Raw genomic sequence first — 18,877 nt, 5'->3', positions numbered from 1 at the left:
CGTTGCAGTGTCACGGTTCTCATTCACCACGGCTGATTCCAGTGATTTTCGATTCCATAGAGATGAGGTCTTTGCCTTTCTCTAAAGGATGATTTATACTTCGTTGCGCCAAAAATAGCAGATCTTTAAGTACGTCATAAGAGAAGAGGAGGCAGAGGACCGGGTAAGATGATTCACGGGAGACATATGATTCACTGTGGTGACCCCTGAAGGGAACAGCCGAAAGGAAAAGAAGGAAGAAGTGGTTCTCTATATTCATCAGCTATTTGAAAATTGCTGGCTATTTTAACAAAATCTTGAAAATTGTATATATTTTTTTTAAATATTGTAACTACACACCGTACACAATATTTCAGATGGGGCAGTCCATTGCCAAATTCACATTCATTTGGGGGTCCTTGATTTGAAAAGTTTTCTGAAGCCCTGTCATAATGGAGTGGTTTTGTCACAGGTGCTTTGCCACGCCATAACGGAGCACGTGGAGGACGCTGGAGTGCACTCGGGAGACGCCACCCTCATGCTGCCTACTCAGAGCATCAGCCAGGGGGCGCTAGAGAAGGTCTGCACTGCACTGTGCTGCACCGCACACAACCACACTTCATCCAACAATCTTCACACATTTTATGGCCCCGGAATTTAAAAAAATAAAGGCAGCTAGAGTACCCAGCAGATGAGGAAGATTTTACTCTGAAAAGCCCCGCCTTCCATTATCATCCAAAACCGGGAGGTATAATGTTGCATTACTACCTCACGCTAATAAGTCTGATCACTCTTTGGAAGTGTTAATATTCCAAACGAGATGCTTGGTTAAGTCAGAAATTAGGACAGAACAGACGTTCTGTTCAAAACCATGGGGAGTGCGATTCAGAGATAATAGCAAGTTTTGTCGGCCTGTAAACAAGGAAGTGAATGGCTGCGCGCATGCGCAAAACACATCGGGGAGCGCTGAGCAAGGCATTGCCTAGCAACGGCAGCTGTCAAAATTTTTTTTTTAGTGATCCGGTTTTATTCCATTAAAAAGGACCTAAAGACATCTCCAGACGCCTTGGGCCTTCTACGGGTGTAAATATAAAGACGTGTGTGTGTGGGGGGGGAGAGGATGTCTTGGGCAAAATAAGTATTAACTGGACTCTCTCTTTATTCTGTGTCACCTGGGTGAAACAGAGGGACTCCTAGTCTCACACGACACAAAGCCCTAATTTATAGTTCGATGTTGCGTTGCATCACAACGTGTTGTGAGCTTGTAGTTTTTCAAAAAGTACTCGCATGCTTTACTTAAAGGTAGTGTAAGTGATTTTCTAAGTATTCAAATTCTCTAAATTGTGATAGTACTCATTGCTATAGATAGTGTTTGTTCAGAAACAGGAGTCTCCATGTCTCTCCAGCTTTATATTTAACAGAAAAAGCATTTTCAGAAACTGAAACTGGGATACCAATTTAATTCAATCAGGATAGGGAACGCAGTCAGGATACAGATTAAACAAGTGGAATTGTAAGTGACGACACAAAGAAATAAGCAGACAAAATTGGAACTAGAACACTATAAAAATGAAGCTCATAAATGGCTACTCTCTCCTGATTGGCGGAAATGTTGTCACCTACCTGAAAATGTTTATTTCTCTTTATTAAAGAGCTGGAGAGACGGGGAGACCTCTGTTGCTGAACAAACAACCTTTAAGGTTAAAACTTTTTGTTTTAACCAAAAGAATAGCACTTACTCTACCTTAAGTAGACTAAAAGTAGCAATACTGCAATAAAATAGAAATAAAAAATATTTTATAAATAGAAGTCCGGAATTACAAATTTACTTAAAGGTACAAAAGTATTGCTATCTAAATGTACTTAAAGTACCAAAAGTAGAATCACAAGTTTTTTTGTTTTTTTTTCACTTACATTTTATTGAAGGAAGAACAGACAAGAAAACACAACTAACAAGACTATACTGAAAGAAAAAGAAAAAAAGTAAAAGAAAAAAGGCTGCATTTTTAATACTTACTTTACACCACTGGCACTGTGTGCAAGATTTAAAACCTGTCTTTGCCTCAGTTGATATTCTGTGGGACGGGAGCACGCCTGTGATGGACTGTGTGTGTTCCAACCATGACGTGCTCTATCAATTTTGCCCTTCATTCTACGCATAATATGGAGAATAGTCACTGTCGTACCGAAACCTTGTATGTCCAAAGTAAAATGGTAAAAAAATGACTTATGTTACAACTGATCCAATGTACTGTTGTCATGCATTTAATCTCAAACTCTTGTTAATACTTTTCGTTGTTTAAATATTCATACAAACCACAGACATACTTACTTGGGTTATACATTAATTTGAACTTTCAATAATACTGGACACAAGGTCTGAAATTGTTACCATTGAGCTATTGGAGCCTGCCTGCTTGCTCAGGGGATAAATATCGACCTTTTACAGTAAGTCAAAATTCGTGTCAGATGCTGTGTCTACTGGAGGGTAGACGTTTCACACAATCTAATTGTCTCAATAGAAGATCAGGGAGACAAAATACAGCCACCCCAATTGTATGAGTTATATCGTATTACTTTTTAAAGATTTGTTTTTGGCTTTTCTGCCTTTATTGATACTGTAGTTTCAAGTGAAGATAGACAGGAAAGAGGGAGAGAAAGAAGGGGAGATACACGCAGAAAAGGTTGTCATGAACGGGACTCGAGCCTATATGTGGCATGCGCCTGGACCACTAGGCCACCAGGTGCCCCAATTATATTTTATTTATATATAAAAATACATAATTCTCATAACAAAACAAACACGCACGCATGCACACAAGGATATGGCAAATTACATAAACGTATTCTCAGTTTGTCTGTCTGTCTGTGTGTGTGTGTGTGTGTCTCCCTCTCCCCTCGTCATTTCACACTCAGGTGAAGACTGCCACTCGGAGAATTGCGGAGGCATTTGAGATTTCCGGGCCCTTTAACACTCAATTTCTGGTTAAAGGCAACGATGTCATGGTAAGTAATGTGCTCCCGGTCCCGTGACTAAATGACGGATGGACATTTTCACAGCGAAAGTCAAGGCAAAGGCAATCCACTGTTGAGCAGAAATTACCGTGTGCCCTGCAATGAATTACATAAAGCTGGGATGGATTTCATGATCAATATTGCCTTCAATGGTGATTTCCCAAATACATCAGCCAGTGGCGTGCGTGCATGCCGTGCACTCGGATACTGCATATCGTCTCTGTTGGGTGGAAACCTCATATATCCAAAACGCGCCACCTCGTGCCATGTTTCGAGCTTGTGGTTCTGCTACTTTTGATGCTTTTGTGAGTCTAATAGTAGGGCATCAATTTACGTTAAAGTCAGAATATGGACATAAGAGGTTTCTGCCCGACCGCAACTAAATGTAAGCGAGAACATGTGTGTCTTGTTTACAGATATAAACTGGCAAGTCCTGCAATTATCTAACGTCTAAACTACTTCTCCCTGTGATTAATGAGAACTGATTTAATTTGTTTTGAGAAAGCACAGCGTTGTTTCGAAGTCCGACCGGTGCCAGGTGTTTGTTCCGATACGGATTCTGGAGCACTGATTACTGATAGTTTGAGTTAAATTAAGAAAATTGCTAAACGTTCGAATCAATTTGAAAATCTTTGATTTGATGACATTTTCTATTACAGAAAAAAAACGAACTAAAAAAAGAATTCACCTAAAGTGATTTTTTTAAATTTATTTTACCACTTAAAGCTCTATTCAAAATCACACCTGTGTGAACTGAGTGGTGCAACTCCATGTGGGGGTCCCCAGTGGGTCCCCGGAACTTCCAGACCCACAGGGTGCCAGCCCGGTTCCGGGGAGCCGCCCGCATCCGAAACGGTCGAGAAATGACAGAGTTACTTTGTGGGGGAATTAGCAGACACCTCTCCCTCCCTCTCTCTCCCCCTCCCCCTCTCCCTCTCTGTAATTAGCAGGCAACAGTGCAACACTATCTCTCTCTCTCTGTTTCTAGCAGCGCCACTTTTTCCCCTACTGGTACTCTAAACATAGGGACATGTACTGTACGTGGACATGGGTACATTACTGTTCCTTGGAGTGGTTGCACCACTCATGCCATAGCCAAGCTTGTAGATCGGCTATTGTCAAAAGTGGTAAAACAAAATCAGGACAGAATTGCCGATACAGTAAAAAAAACAAATCAAGTAATGGCAGATATAGCGGCCACACCGATATCCTGTTTCTGTCTGTAATTTTCCCTTGCCTCTCTCAGGTGATAGAATGTAACCTGCGGGCGTCACGCTCCTTCCCCTTCGTATCCAAGACCATCGGGGTGGACTTCATCAACGTGGCCACCAAGGTGATGGTGGGAGAGCCTCTGGACGAGGCCAGTCTGCCCTCCCTGGAGAACCCCATCATCCCGGTGGACTATGTGGGCATCAAGGTGAGAACCCCGTCATCCCTGTGAACTATGTGGGCATCAAATACCAGCTCAGTGGCCTGGCTTGTGGTTAGAGTGTTCGCCCTGTGACTGGGACCCAGTGCCTCCCTGCTTGGCACTCGGCAACAAGGGTTGGATTGGGGTAAGTCCCTGTGACATACTAGACATACTACCCGTCCTTCCTCTTCGACGTCTCCCTTTTGACTGACACCTGTCTATTCAAAGTTATTAGCGCAGCCGTGCCCGACAGCCGGTGAAAACTAGAGTTCTTAACAGGTTGAATGCCGACATTTTTCGGCAGTCTTTCAGTGTTTAAAGTTACCTTTGAACAGCCAGTGCACCGACCGCTGAGTTGCTTGTCATGAAAATCCACTTTAAAACGGTGTAATCGCTTGTTGTAGTGTTGAGAAGTATTCCAAAGTGCCGACCACAACAACAGACCGGACGGGGCACTGCTAGGCAGCTTTCCCATTGTAAACAATGGGGACGCAATTTCAATTTGCATGCTGGAGCGACGGACCTTTTTGCGATGACGTCATCAAAACGCGTCTCATATGATATCCCATTCTGTCCGGTGGATTGCCTGTATGACTTAAAACTAATAAAAAACATGGATTAAACAATGAAAACATAACTCGGACAACTCGCGAATCGCAGAGAAAGTGTTCTACAATTAATTAACTCGAGCAACTCGTGAAAAGTGTTAAGTGGTCAGACGGTTGATCTGAGAACGTTTTCGAGATTTTCCTTTGGGCCGATTCATACGACTTTAGGACAGTACCCGCCCCCCCGAACCTCAAATTACGTCACATTGTAGGCTCTACAGCACCGAACCGACTTTTATTCTGCTCTAAAATAGGAGTATGAATCGGCCCTTTCTTTCTTTCTTTCTTTCTTTCTTTTTTTTTTCTTTTTTTCTTTCTTTTTTTCTTTCTTTCTTTGTCTGCCCAGCAACAAGGTAAAGTAAAAGCACGGGGAACAGCCAGTTTAAGCTAGCTCTTTATCTACCTCCTCTCCTGGTAACAGCGCTAAAGTGGGAAACATGAAAAGTACAATGTAATAGCCACCTGGCTTATCACCCAAGTCCTAATAACTACTTAATCACCGTAACTCCTTTCAGCTATTCCTGTTGTATGACAGGTAAATTAAGAGTTTCTTTGAATAGATCTGTGCAACATTATTACATCCATTGCTGCTACTCCAAATCAACGTTGTTCTATTAGATGGAAACCTTGTATGTCCAAAAAATGTTTTTTTAATTGGTACATTGGATACAAATGTGCTAAAATTTTAGGTGAAAATGATCAACATAATTTCAACATAAAAACTACAAACTCGCAATGTGTCACCATGCGACACATTGTTGTATGAAAAAAGGAGATACAAGTTTTCTGCCCCCACAGCGACAAAGTGAGAGTTCCATTTGGTTTGAGTACGGTAACAAAGGCAGTAATTATGTCTCCATCCCTCCCATGTGAGAGAGGGTGGTGTGGGGTAGAAGCGGGTTTGCTGTTGCGATGACATCCTCTGTCTCGCAGTCTTACCTCAGATTGGCTTAGTGGGAGAGAGAGTGTACGTGTGGCCAGCTGTTCCTCAAAGCTGTTTTCAACCCAAAGTCATTTCTCCCTCCTTAATTATCATGGCCGAGCTGCCTTTAACAGTGGGGCTGGTTGGGATTCAATAGCGCAGGATTAATCCCCCCTACTCCTGCCCAGCTACCCGAAGTTTTCAATTTCCCAGTCTGCATGCTGGTGAGGAATATTAAACAGAGAACCATGGATATCCCTAATGGAATGGAATGGACGCCTAATGGAAAAGCCCAGAGTTCGATTTGTAAACAAAAACAACTTGCCCAAATTACGTCTAAATCAGTAGTTCAACTCAAGAGACTTTACCACTCGGATGAATGTAATGATGTTTATTACAATAATGAGTACAAGTAATTGATAATGTAGCAATATGAAAACATAAAATGATGTCTCTTTGGTGCGGGCCCCATCAGAGGATTCTGACCTTCTGGAGCCTCAGATCAGATCCTGCCTGATGGAAGGTAGGGGGCTCCGGAGCCAGCCCTCCGCTCCTGGAGGTGCCTGCTGCTGGCCGGTGTCGGGGAGGTGGAGGGTGACCTGAACGGATAGCACAAGTGAGGAAGAGTCCTTTTAGGGAAGGCTGACAATAGCTTGACCAATCCGATTGGAACAGGCCAAATTGGAGGAGACTGATTTGGAATGACAGTTTGTTCCGTCCCTCAGTTGAACTCTCGTCTTATAACTTAAATTTCTTTGTGCCAAGGACCCCGAAATTGATTAACAACAAATCTACTCTGCTGGGAGGGCACAAAACATTTTCAGATGGGGCTCCGCGCCTAAAAATGTTGGGGGTCCTTGGCACGAAAAAGGTTTGAGAACTACTAATTTAGAAGGCATTTGTAGAAAGGGCCTCAGATTTTAAGCATGCGTGCTGTGTACTTTCACTTCATGCACGAGATTAGGTCTCTGCCACTCTGCAGCCTAGTTCTAAAAGTGATGGCACGCAAGACTCACACTCATTCATTAATGTAACACATAAAACACACCCGTGACTAATTCACTGCCCTGACACATTTTACACGTCCTCTAGGTCCCTGGAACCATTTTGGGGTACCTTGACATTAAAACGTTTGAGCACCTGACTGATATAGCAATGTAGGTTTTTCAGAAAACTCTCAGGATTTAGGAGACTAAAAAAGAAAAGAGTGCTCAGTCAAAAAAGTTAAAATAGAAAAAAAACGTCTACAACGTCTGTCTGCAATACATTATCAGTAGAGCGATACTGGATTTGATCTGTTTAATGACATCAGAGATATTATGGTCTCCAGTTTCCGGGTGAGAGTTCCTCAACCAACCATTGATTGAAGTGTCTCAGGCCATTGAAACAGCAGCACATACAGTAGATGCTGTTTCAGCATTGTCAGACAATCTACATCCACCGCGTGCCATGGGACCCTGCCTCTCGTTCTTCTGCATTAAGCTTCCAATGACATTCTCTTTCTCTCACCCAATCTCTCTCTCTCGCTCTCTCTCGGCTTCTTCCAATAAGCAGGCAAAGCTAAACGATGTGCATGCTTAGCATTATGTCCACACCTCGGTGGCAGGGCCACAGCTGTAAACACATTGAGATGTATGAATCCATTAGGCCAGTCCCAGTTGTAGCCCCCTTCCAAATACATGGATGGACGCCTCCTCACTCACAGCCAGCTGTGTTTTCTGGAGCGCCACGCCATACAGCCCGGGAACCCCCTGCCCCCACCCCTTCATCAAGGCGGACATGCTTTCGTCTTCACAGTGATGCCTGACGAGGGAGAAAGGCTGAAGTAAGTGTGACAGACATACAGAAACAATGTCACTGTCTGCGGGCAGACAGTAACCTGTGTTCCAATGGATCCGGTGTAGGTATTATTTAGTGACACGCTCTTGTTAATGCTTTTCTTTGGTTCAATTCATATTCATAAGACCCACAGATTGAACCACTTTCACTTTACACATTTTTGTTTCAAAATGGTGAAAAATGCAGGTGAGCTTGTAGATCTGCTATTTTTGCATTCCACTGTTATTATAGTTGTCATACGTACCTGACGAAGGACACAGGCCGAAAAGCGTGTTTTTCCCACTTCGGTAATACAAGTTTAACGTAGGACATTCATTTCGGGAAAACAAGGTTGAGGGTTTGAATCCGGCTTTGTGAAGTGTCTGCACCAACACAATTGGTCCATGTTCGGGGGAGTGTAGCCGTAATTGTAATATTGGTCTCTGCACGTAATCCTACCTGCTGGGGTAGCAGGAGTAGAACGAAGGTTCATACATCCTCCCGGTGGGGGCTCCTCACTGCCAGGTGAGTCAGTAAGATACAACACACACACACACACACACACACACACACACACACACACACACACAAAAGTGTGTGGGGAGGAATCAATTGGCATAACGACTGATATTGGGGAGAAAAAGCGGTAAAATAAGATGAAATATGGTCACACAGGCAGCAACATGCTGTGGGCTGGAGGAAAACACTCCATTCACTGCTGCTGGTGGGGAGGGAGGGAGGGGGGGGGGAGAGCACAAGGTGGAAGACACCTTCCGATTTAGTTCCCATTTTCCACATGGAGCTCAGCTGGTACGCCAAGATAACACTGTTGATGTTGTTGGAGCTCCTCAACTCTGCTGGGAACTACCTGCTGTCTCTCGTGTGTGCGTGTGCGCGGGTGTGTGCATGCGAGTATTGAAATAGCAGGATAGTTTCTCTCTCATGCCAACCACAGCCTCTCCCAAAACCACAAGACTTCTGGGGGACAAATTATCCCAAGTTGAGGAAGTGTGAGGTTTGGTGTTTAGATGTGAGGACTTAGCCTGGAAACCAGGCTGAAATAAATCTGCCGAACGCAGTGACTCTCAGTCTGGATTCCAGGCTAGTGAGGACCAATCTAGTATGATGCATCCACTTCACATGTGGATGCACATCGACCAACAACTACCGCAGTGGTAGCAACAACATAGCAACAATCTATGAGAAGCTTTTTTTTTTTAAATCTCCACTGTTGCATGCATATTAACCTTTTGCTCAATCGCTCTCTGTCTCCATGTCTCTCTCTCTCTATCGCTCTCTCTCTCTCTACTTCTCTCTCTTTCTCAATTACTTTTCCATTTTATCTCTTGTTCACAGTTGTGCGTCTGCACGGACTCCCCAGCAGCTCTGGCTCTCTCTCTCTGTCTCTTTGAACAAAGCCTGTGATAAGACTTTTCCCTCTCCTCTTCCCCCGTCGTAACATTGGCAGCTAACATTAGCGCCACGTACATTCACAGCTGATTAGATAGCCATGCAGCTTCAAGGATGAACCCCACCCCAAGTCTGTCTGTCTGTCTGTCTGTGTGTGTGTGTGTGTGTGTGTGTGTGTGTGTGTGTGTGTGTGTGTGTGTGGTGTGAGAGCGACAAGAAAAATGGCTTAAGTCGGGTTAGGAAAAAATGAGTGTGATTTGGAGGTTAGGTTCATACTGTAGGTGTTATAGGGGTTAGACACAAGTTATTTTCGATGCAGTCACAACATTGTTACAGTATGTCCTCACAAGTGTAGTAATGCGTGTGTGCCCGTGTGTGTCCAGCACTCTCTGCCACATAACTGCCACCTCCTTCCTCAAGGTAATGGGAGCTGTCTGCTTCTAATTGGAGAGATAAGAATGGCTTCCCACACTGGGGCAGTCAGCGAGGCCCACACGCTCTAATATGTGTCGCGCAATAAAGGAGAAGCTCCTCTCTTCTCGTCTGTGCTCTCTCCTCTGTTTCCTCTCCTCTCCTCTCCTCTCCTCTCCTCTCCTCTCCTCTCCTCTCCTCTCCTCTCCTCTCCTCTCCTCCTGTTGCATTGGTGACCACTGATGGCTGTGTGTGTGTGTGTGTGTGTGTGTGTGTGAGACAGAAACAGCCAATCGGAACAGGCTGATAACAGGCCTCAGTGGGCTTACGGCACAGAACCGCCCGCACTTCCTTTCTTCCCTCCTCTATCTCATTTTCTTTTATTTTGGGACCAGGTCGTTGCACCTCACATCTCTCTCTCTCTCTCTCCGTCCGTCCTCTCGCCCCACCTACATTCTCCACGCAGCTGTTGTCGTACATAGTTGGTATGCGAGGAGCAACGCTGGGTTAACAAATCCTATCGATGCACTGACTAGGGAGAAAATAACATTGTAGTTCTGGGTCTGTGTGACCCTTCATGCATCATTACTGTAAGCATAGGCATAATAATTAGCTTTAGTGGTTTTACAGTCACGTGTACTTGATCATACTACAGCATCACACATCACTACAAGCTGAAAACGTGGCGCGAAGTGACGCGTTTCGACCTTGCAGATCTGCTACTTTTGTGACTGTTGAATTTGAATCCTGAAAAGTTACATTTTTAAACGGTTATTGTTCTTTTTTTCGGGGGAAGAACATATGACCCACTGGGCCCCCTAGGTGGCAGCCTTGTCATGAAATTAAATGAAATGGGTACATACAGTATCATTATATCATATGGCTGATGTCTGCCAGAAAACTTGTGTCTCCATATTTCAACTGTTTGTTTCTCTCGTCATTATTAATGCCCTAATTTGTCATTCAAGAGGGTCACACAAAAGTAGTGAAAACAGCATACAAGCTCGCAGAAGATCTGCTATTTTCACACAAAGTTTTTTTTATAAGAATAAAAGGAATTTGAATTTGAATTCAACTCATCCCTTCACTCCTTCCTATGTCGTCCAGGCTCCCATGTTCTCCTGGCCCCGGCTGAGGGATGCAGACCCTGTGCTGCGATGCGAGATGGCCTCCACTGGAGAAGTAAAAACCCTCTTTCTCTATAATTGTCCTGCCCTAAAGTCGTCTTGTTGTTCTGTCTCTTTTCCTCCCAATGCAACAAACAACGCAAAACTGAGTGTGTGTGTGTGTGTGTGTGTGTGTGTGTGTGCGCGTGTGTGTGCGTGCGTGTGTGTGCGTGTGTGCGTGCATGCGCTCGTCTTGATGCAGGTAGCCTGTTTTGGACCGAATATCTATTCAGCCTTCCTGAAGGCCATGCTCTCCACGGGTTTCAAGCTGCCACAGAAAGGCATCCTGATTGGCATTCAGGTGAGGCAGCCAGCTACAGGGTCCCCAAGGCTGTGTGTGAGAGAGTGGGGACGTGTGTGATGGTGAAGCTTGCATCTCAGCATGTGTTTATGTGTGTGCGTGCATAACAAACGAGATGAAACGCAGATATGGCTCACATCTTTTTTCTTTGATTAGATTTTTATAAATATTCTTCGACATAGAAGATTCACAGGTTCACAAAAAAATATTATTACTGTTGACGTGGAAAAGTTTTTGTTTCTGAAGGATTTAATGCGATAAAAAGCGATGGAAACACTTTTGTTGAATGAATAATAACGCAGCCGCTTCTTTACTGCTGCCGCCTTGATCAATGGAAACCATTTTTGCTGCCGATGAATGTGTTTGTTGTTGGGGGTTCTACGTTCCACAGGCCCATTCATCTGCATATTTATTTTTGTGGCGTTGCAAAAAGTGTGCATGGAAATGACTTTTGGGTACAAACAGTCTAAATACAATAGCAATTGAATAAACCCCCCTGTTCCCTTCAAACATAAAATCACATATATAATTATAAAAATCACACCTGAGGGGCGCTCTTATCATCATACATCATCTCATTCTGGCCAATCACAATTTGCATCCTCGCTTTTCCGTCTTCACTTTTGTCTTCACTCTTCAAAGCTGGGCATAGGATGGGCTAGTAGTGCCCCTATAATTAATATGGCCTGATTTGGCTACAGATTGTCGACAAAGCCCTAAATTTATGTTTTTATTATGTTCCAATTAGGGGTGTCAAAAAATCAATTCCCGTTATGAACGATTCAAAATCGATTTATAATTTCCAAGAATCGTTTTTCTTTTTTTAGATTAATTTTTTTCTGGTTACAGTTACATGAGTTTTCACTACATGGTGTTTGTGATATGAAATGTAAGCTTACCCTAGTAATCACAGTAAACATCATGTCTTCAGTCATTTTCAAGTTACTGTATAGTCACTTCAGTTTAGCACAGTGTCTGTCAACGAGGAGCCAGCTGACCCTCATTGACAGGCAACAGGCATCAAGGCAACTCGTGTATCTCTAACACAATATTGAGTTCAATCTGTGCAATTTATTTTGCTAGAACAATACACTTAAATGTATTGTTCTAGTAACTGAGTGAGAAAAAGTAACCGAGTGTCGGAAGAAAAAAGAAAAAAGGATTGAGAATCGAGTTGAATCGGAAAAAATGATTTTGAATTGAATCGTGACCCAAAGAATCCGAATCGAATCGTGGGACACCCAAAGATTCACAGCCCTAGTTCCAATAATCAATGCCAAACATGTACGCGACCCATAGAACGGGTCCCGATCCAATGTTTGGGAAACATACCATCCCTTTCTCTCTCTCTCTCTCTTTCTCTTTTTCTCTTTTTCTCTCTCTCTCTCTCTCTCTCTCTTGCGCTTCCCCTCACTTTGATTCTGTCTGTCTGTCATGCTCCATGGCTCTGCATGTTAAATCTGTGTGGTTGCAGATGGGATCTGACAGCTTTTATTTCCCATCATGCCATGACTCGTGAGCCATCTACATTTCAGATCCACTCAGCCACACACGCACGCACTCGCGCACATGCAACGGGAGAGGCTACAGATCATGTTGAAAGTATGACGAAGAAAGGCCTACACGTAATAAAGAAGGACTTTAATACGGCGTCGGCACATACCGTATCTGTTGGGCAGACGCCTCTTAATATTTCCATATTTTAACTTTTTGTGTTTTGTTTGTAAATTAATCCTCTATGTGATCTTGCTAGAGCATCACACAAAAGCATAAAAAGTAGAAGATGTACAACGAGCTTGTAGATCTACCGTTGCTAATCATTGTTTCCATAAGAATTCCACCATTCTGACAGTTTCTTTTGGCCAAGACTTTTGTGGCCTTGGTAACCACTCCCTTTGAAATCACATTTGAAATCCAGCAGTGAATTTCATCTATGTTTATATAGCTCATTGTGTATATTGCGTTTAGCTCTTTTTCTTTTTGGGCTTGACCCTGTCTTATAGCTGCTTGCAGCTATATTTTTTGAGGGGCGCTCGCCGCTAGCCCCTGCTATGTCCAGCTTTGACGGTTTGACATTGAAGACAAAAGTGTGTAAACAAACTATGAAGACAAAAGTGTGTAAACACAAACATTGAAGACAAAAGTGAGGACGCAAATTGTGATTGGCCGGAATGAGATGATGTATGATGATAAGAACGCCCCTCACTTCACATGGGTGACATTTTATGCCTGAACTGTTTTGGACATACAGGTTTCCACCCAACAGAGACAATATTTAAATCGATGTCTGTCTGTCTGTCTGTCTGTCTGTATCCTGTCAAATGCTGCTTCTGAATAATCTCCTTATATGACTCATCCCCTACTTCCTGCCAACGGTCCAAATGGAACCATGGAATAGAATACAAATGTCTCTTTTGGGTCTTTGGGATCCCCTGCTACAGAAGGAGCCTTTTTAGACCATGTTTTTTTTTATAGAGAACCAATTTATTTGAATAAATTATCCCTAAAAATGGTTCTTTAGTACATTGGTTCTCAAACCCCAGGAGGAGACCCCAGGTTCCATGGGGTCCCCAGCAAAATGATTTAATATTGCTATATCTTTAAATTTGTTAAATATTTGCCAAATGTTTTAATAACACAAATCTTGTACAGGGGTCTGTGGCCAAATTCACATTAATTTGGGCGTCCTAGACATGAAAACGTTTGAGAACCTGCTCTGCTTTTAGCTGAACCAATATTTTTCCAGTGTGTACAGTAAAGTTGGCTACCTCGTCTTCTCTCGCTCCCCTGCCTCCATTGCTCAGCATTCACACAGAAAAATGTACTCAGCGAGACGACAAGTCATCCCAGGAAAACAAATTGTTTGCTGAGCTGAAGGGTGCACAGTTTGAGTCTAATCAGTTGCAAATCAGCAGCAAACACTCACAGAGGAGTGTTCAGCACTTTTCAATATGCTAGATGGAATCCATTAAGTGGGTCATTTGATACCGAAGTGCATTAAAACCCAACCCATTTTTGGATGCTAGCTTAGCTGGAAGACACTCAATTATAAAAACGTTTTAGTTCATGCTGTTTTTCTGTCATGGAGAGGAGTCTGTGTGAGAACAGCCCATCACAAATCTTGAAAAGGTAACTATTTAAAGCTGCAATCCTGGAACTTATTTGAATGAATAAAATGCACAATGTGTGCTTCCCCTATAAGCCAGAACGGTGTGCCATTGCCAAAGAAATCTGCGCTATAAGCTTACAAGACTGGTCAATTCCGCCCGCCCGGAAGTTATAGCCGTCCATATTTGAGCCACATCTTCATTCTAGGCTATGCATCGTCGCGGAATGCATTCACTTTTATAAGGTCTCAAAAATCGTTTGTCTCATTTTCAAATCTCAAATCATCGTTGTCAGGTCTCAAATATATAATATTTTAATGTTTCTTTCATAAATGAATAACCTACTTCAAATCTTCCAATGCTATTTCTGAATTGTCTTGTGAAAGTTTGTCTGCGGTTTTATAATAGTGAACCAATGATTAGTATGACCAAGAGCTTGTGACTATAATAACTACATTGGATCCATTGGAATGCAGGTTATTTTTTGTTTTTGTTGAAAATGAACCGTTTCGTATATATGAGGTTTCCGCACTCTAACAACTCTCTAAAAGGGCGTGCTACAGCTTTGTAAACTGAGCTTTATTCTTGGAATAAATAGCATAACGTTGTCACAATAAGACATCTTTCATCCTGGAAAGTATCCATACATTTTCTCAAGTACTAACACTTAACCACTTCAACCCCCGTAGTCTTAGAGAACTGGACTTGAGTTAGAACTGTAATCAGACCAAATTATCTACCCCAGCCAGCACACCCACTTGGGCCCAATATGGTTTCAAGGTGGGCTTAACTATATTGTCAGCCCCTGTCCATCGACATGGGCCCCACCTGGGTTTGGGCTATAAGTGGGTTCTACCTGGGCCTTAGGTGGGCCCCAACTAGACATTTTTTGGCAAATGTTCCCCCCAGAATATGGACGCTGATATTCAAGTGGTTAAAAGTGTCTCAGAGGAGGGCCAATTATATAAAGATAAAGTTGAAAATCGGTGTGTTCCTTTAAAGTAGGACTATAGTAAATAACAATGAAGAAATCGGCAAATCACCGTAAAAGAAAGGGGCGCTCTTACGTACATCATCATACATCGTCTCAATCCGGCCAATCACAATTTGCGTCCTCACCTTCGTCTTCAATGTTTGTTTCTTCAACAAACACTCAAAAGTGTAGGTGTAACAAAATTGTTTTGTTACACCTACCAAAAGCTGGAAGATCACACCCGTGTGAAATGAGGGGCACTCTTATCATCGTACATCAATTTGTTATTATCATTTAACCATGATACAATGTTTAAAAAAACCATTCAATATATTTAAATATGTCTAATTTCTCCTTTCATGTTTTGATGTTTAATTGACATATTTAGCGGAATTATCAGCTCTTTATCATAATACATCATCATGCATCATCTCATACTGGCCAATCAGAATGCCTGTTGCATTGCATGCTTGTGATTGGTTAGCTGAGGTGTGCATCAGCCTTTTGCTATAAACCTTTACTTAAACAAAATCTTGTAAATTGCACCTGACTAATAACTTAAGTATATTTTGGTGCCAATACTTTGCACTTTTACTAAGTAAAAGTGTTATTACAGGACTATTTGTATGTTGTCTCTTTCGGGTGGAAACCTCATACGTCCAAAACTGTTACTTTTCAGGATTCAAAAGTAGCAGACGGACAAGCTTTGAGCTAGTAGATCTGCTACTTCTGATGCTTGTGTGTGATGAAAGTAGGGCCTTAATTAAAACTCAAAACGTCAGAATATAGAGATAGGTTTCTGCCTGACAGCAACGATATAGCGGTATTGCTTTTACTGAAGTACAGAAATATGGGAGTTCTCCTTCCACCGCTGCTGCTGACTGCACATCAGGGCTATTGATGGAGCCAGTGGACATAATTGAGAGACAGAGGAAGGGAAGCCTTGCTGTGAGCTGGAAGAGGATCTTGTGGCGGTGGTCAGTGGTTGATGGACCGTGTCCTAACCCCCCCCCCCCCCCGCTCTTACTGAGAGCAGGGAAAGCTGCACATAAATGCTTTCTCTGTATTGAATGTGTCTCTTGCTGCCATGCCTTGCTTGTTCTGTGTAGAACTGACTGAATGATGGCAGATCTTTGGGCATCAGACCCAGAGTTTTGTGTCCGATAGGGAGGAAGTAATTGGCATAATGAAGTACAAAAAGTATAATAATGGCCAATACATCGATATACAATAGTCATGCCGCTCTTGTTCATCAGTGACATTCCTCTGTCTCCTCTACTCATCTTTCTTCCTTCCTTCCTTCCTTCCAGCAATCGTTCCGGCCTAACTTCCTCGCCACAGCCCACCAGTTGAAGGAGGAGGGCTTCAAGGTGGGTAGTACTGCCCCCCTGTGGTGGCCTCCCAAAATCTGTAGAAAAGACACTGTCTGTCGCAGTCGAGCTCTTATCTCTATAAACTATATACTGTATTAACTTTGTGTTTTTGTTTTGTTTTTGTAAATGAATGCGCTCGCAATCACACTACAGCGTCGTAGCAGATCTACTAGCTCGAAATGATGCATTTTGAGCTTGTAGATATAGAGCTCTATAGAGCGTCGCAGTCCCGCCCCCTCGAGAGACCCGGAAAAGAAATTCATTTTCCTCAGACTTTTCAGAAGGAAAAAATAATAATTGTACATTTACCACAAATTTCACCCAGGGGTACTTGGCTCCTGTTTTGCTTGACACTGAAGCTACGTATTCACCGGACCCCGCCCACTCCACTGAGTGAACTGCTTCTTTGAGTCTGATATTCAGGCTAAGATTGTAGTTCAGCTATTTGGGCAGAATATTGGCCAATTTTCACTGAATGTTTAGCGTATCATGACATGGCCAGAATAGGGCCGCTAGGGTTTAAAACTCACGTGGCGATGTCATTGACCACTGTCTCCCCTCGGGGCTACGCACATTCTAACACCTTCTCCCCCATGCAGTGGGGATGCCATTGTCTTACAAACATTGTTTAAAGATAATTGACTTAAAAATGGACTGGGCTGTCCGCTCTGACACGCGGGTGTTAAGTGTAAACCTAGGCCTACCATAAGTGACAAAATGGTTGTTCTTGGGCGTGAACCTTCCGACCTTTGCTCCCCGTCTCCAGCTCTATGCCACAGAGGCCACCTCAGCCTGGCTGTGTGCCAACGATGTGCCCGCCTTGCCAGTGGCCTGGCCCAGCCACAAGGGAGAGACCAGCCTACCCACCATCATCAGGTGGGTCAGTGTTACATTTAAAGTTCCTTACAAAAGATTCCTAGAGGTAAGTGATATGTGGGAAATACGATGTGCTCTTTCACAAAGAGGAGATAGTTTCACTTAAACTAAAAATCTGTTATACTTTTAGACACAATTTCTGTTTACTAAATAGTTGTAGAGACGGGGGAAGTCAACAATTATGTTTTACTCTGCGGTTGAATGCTGTCCCCCCCCCTCCCCTAGGCTGTTCCTGTCATCAACTTGTAGTCTTGTTCATGTGACAAAATGTACTGCTTTATTCGCAAGTTGTAGCAAAACATCATGACAACATTCCGTCATAAACAAGGCATCATGGCAAAGTGAAACCATCTGCACCAAATGTTGGACATGTGTGACAGGGAAAAATACTTGCACAGATGGAATTAAATAAGCCTTGAAAAGACAAACACACGCACATACATTCGGGACAGACAGTAGGCTGACAAGAAATGGGGAGAGAGATTGGGGAGTGACATGCAGTACAGGCCATTGGGATCGGGAGTTGAACCCGCGGGACACTGCCAGACTTCAACTACCGGCCAAGGTGCCTGGACCGCTGAGCCACGGCCCAGGCCGAAGTCGGCATTTCTATTTATTTTTTTAAACGACCGACCCAGGGATCATTGGACGAGCTGCTCTACCTCCTGAGCCACAGCCGCCCTGCAATTTTTTCAAATAGTACTAGAGACAATGATTCTTAAAATAAAAAAGTCAAGGGTAGGGTGATACTATGGTACCGATTTTTTATTTATTTAATGTAAACCAAAAAGACATCAAAATATTGCTAGAGACAGCTTAAAGCCTACACATAGTTGCCATAAAAACATGAGTAAAAAATCTTAAAAATTAAAATGTCATGATATGTCACTCCTCCATTTAGTTGGGTTATTTGCCCAAGTTAGACCCCAACTACATTCAGGCAAGTTAATACAACGGTAAAACACACACGTTTTAATTTCTCAAGTACCGTTGGAGCTCCGCGGTAGTTAGAACATTTATATAAGCCCCGTCAAAATATAGACATGAAATCAGTCAGGATCGGGTTGTATTATTGAGAATTCCCCTCATTTTAAAAGCGACAGGTTCTCTTGTCTGTCAGCTCTCCTCTGCTCTGTTAACATAATGGGTAACCCATTCAAGTGGTAAATTAAATGTGAAACAAGTCCTCTATTGAGAAAACAAGAAGTTATGTTGACAAAGACCCTCCATACATTTGGAAACATATTTTTATTCAAATCAATATGGTCTTCAGTAAATTTCAAAATATTTTAAAAGTAGGCTAACTACAGTTGAATTTCAATAGGCTTCTATGGCTGACAGTAGACCATTCTAACGGACCAGAAGTGGGGCTGCTGTCTCTTTTGGGGGGGCGTGGATTTGTAGACGCCATCTGTCTCTATTCTTTTTTCATCTCTGTGTGCAAACAAGGGTTGTCTGTGCGTGTGTGTGTGACCGTGCGTGCACATGTGCGCGTGTGTGATTGCTT

The 18,877-nt window shown here is 43.0% G+C and overlaps 1 protein-coding gene across 1 annotated transcript in view; it reads left to right on the top strand.

The window, feature by feature from the left end:
- cps1 (carbamoyl-phosphate synthase 1, mitochondrial) overlaps positions 1-18,877 on the top strand; it is a gene marked incomplete at both ends in the record, with an annotated part of 94,588 nt that overhangs the window by 53,142 nt on the left and 22,569 nt on the right. Inside the window, 7 exons of the mRNA XM_080785933.1 lie at positions 452-559; positions 2,896-2,985; positions 4,241-4,411; positions 10,682-10,756; positions 10,943-11,041; positions 16,432-16,491; positions 17,261-17,370. Of these exons, the coding sequence (XP_080642059.1) occupies positions 452-559; positions 2,896-2,985; positions 4,241-4,411; positions 10,682-10,756; positions 10,943-11,041; positions 16,432-16,491; positions 17,261-17,370 (713 nt within the window). The remainder of the gene's footprint in view (positions 1-451; positions 560-2,895; positions 2,986-4,240; positions 4,412-10,681; positions 10,757-10,942; positions 11,042-16,431; positions 16,492-17,260; positions 17,371-18,877) is intronic.

This window comes from Protomyctophum bolini, assembly GCF_963924005.1.
Source record: "Protomyctophum bolini genome assembly, chromosome: 16".
Classification (NCBI taxonomy): Eukaryota; Metazoa; Chordata; class Actinopteri; order Myctophiformes; family Myctophidae; genus Protomyctophum; species Protomyctophum bolini.
Note: the sequence above shows the minus strand (reverse complement) of the source record. Positions and strands in the feature narration are given on the sequence as shown.